Source organism: Charadrius vociferus, unplaced genomic scaffold (assembly GCF_000708025.1).
Source record: "Charadrius vociferus isolate BGI_N301 unplaced genomic scaffold, ASM70802v2 scaffold549, whole genome shotgun sequence".
NCBI classification, from domain to species: Eukaryota; Metazoa; Chordata; class Aves; order Charadriiformes; family Charadriidae; genus Charadrius; species Charadrius vociferus.
The window spans coordinates 1,249,546-1,250,386 of NW_009650103.1; the positions used below are offsets into that span (position 1 = coordinate 1,249,546).

General features: G+C 50.5%; 1 protein-coding gene across 1 annotated transcript in view; it reads right to left on the reverse strand.

Moving 5' to 3' along the window:
- The window catches only part of VAV2 (vav 2 guanine nucleotide exchange factor), a 156,682-nt gene that overhangs the window by 4,133 nt on the left and 151,708 nt on the right, over positions 1 to 841 (reverse strand). Inside the window, 4 exon segments of the mRNA XM_009892323.1 lie at position 1; positions 4 to 58; positions 153 to 240; positions 348 to 464. The exon segment at position 1 is cut by the window's left edge and continues 62 nt beyond it. Coding sequence (XP_009890625.1) covers position 1; positions 4 to 58; positions 153 to 240; positions 348 to 464 — 261 coding nt within the window.

Genomic DNA, 841 nt, shown 5'->3' on the forward strand with positions numbered 1-841 from the left:
TGTCCAGTTGTTTGAAGCTCTCCTTCAGCGAGTGGCTCTGGTAGTACTCGACCAGCTCCTGGGAAGGACGGAGAGGCACCTGGCTGTCTCCACCATCCTCTGCCTCACTTGCAGGGACGGCGGGCACGCTCAAAGGGGCTACAAAATCCTACCAGCAAGCTTTCAAACTTCTTGGCTTCTGTGATGTGAATCCAGTTGTCCTTCTCCACCACCTTGATGTGCTTCACCTCCTCGTTAAACCTGCCAACAGTAGAAAAGGCACTCAAGAAAACAGAGCCATGTGCTCCAGCCCCGTCTCACCCTCCGCGAGCGAGTAATGCTAAATCACTAAATTAAGTATTACTCACTTAATACTGATGGCAAAGCGCTCGGCTTCAGCCGGTCGCTCCCGGATCAGGTAGGTGCCGCTGACGTGAGACTTTAGCAGGTTGTCCGTCTGCTGCCGCTCCATGTTCCCTGCGAACCTGAGCCCAGAGGTTAACTAAGTAATTTAATTAACTAAAAATTATTTAAAATAGGCACGCTTTAGACAAAAAGGTGCATTTATTTTTTTTAAAGGTGTGAAAAGTTGAGAAGGCAAGTAGAGAAACAGGTCTCATCCAAAACTTCCTGAGAAGAAAGGACCGTGCCCCGTGATCAGCGCTCAGCCCCGGAACACAGAGGGTGAGCGACGCAGAGTGTAACCTCTTCCCTTTGAAGTATCTTACACCTAGAAAACCCCACTAATTGGGAATCGGTCCCCCAGTAAATGAGGCATTAGACTCATCGATTTGCAAACCTGGCTGGAGCTGGAGCGAAGGAGGAGGAGGAGGAGGAGGAGGAGGCACACCAGGCACAGCCT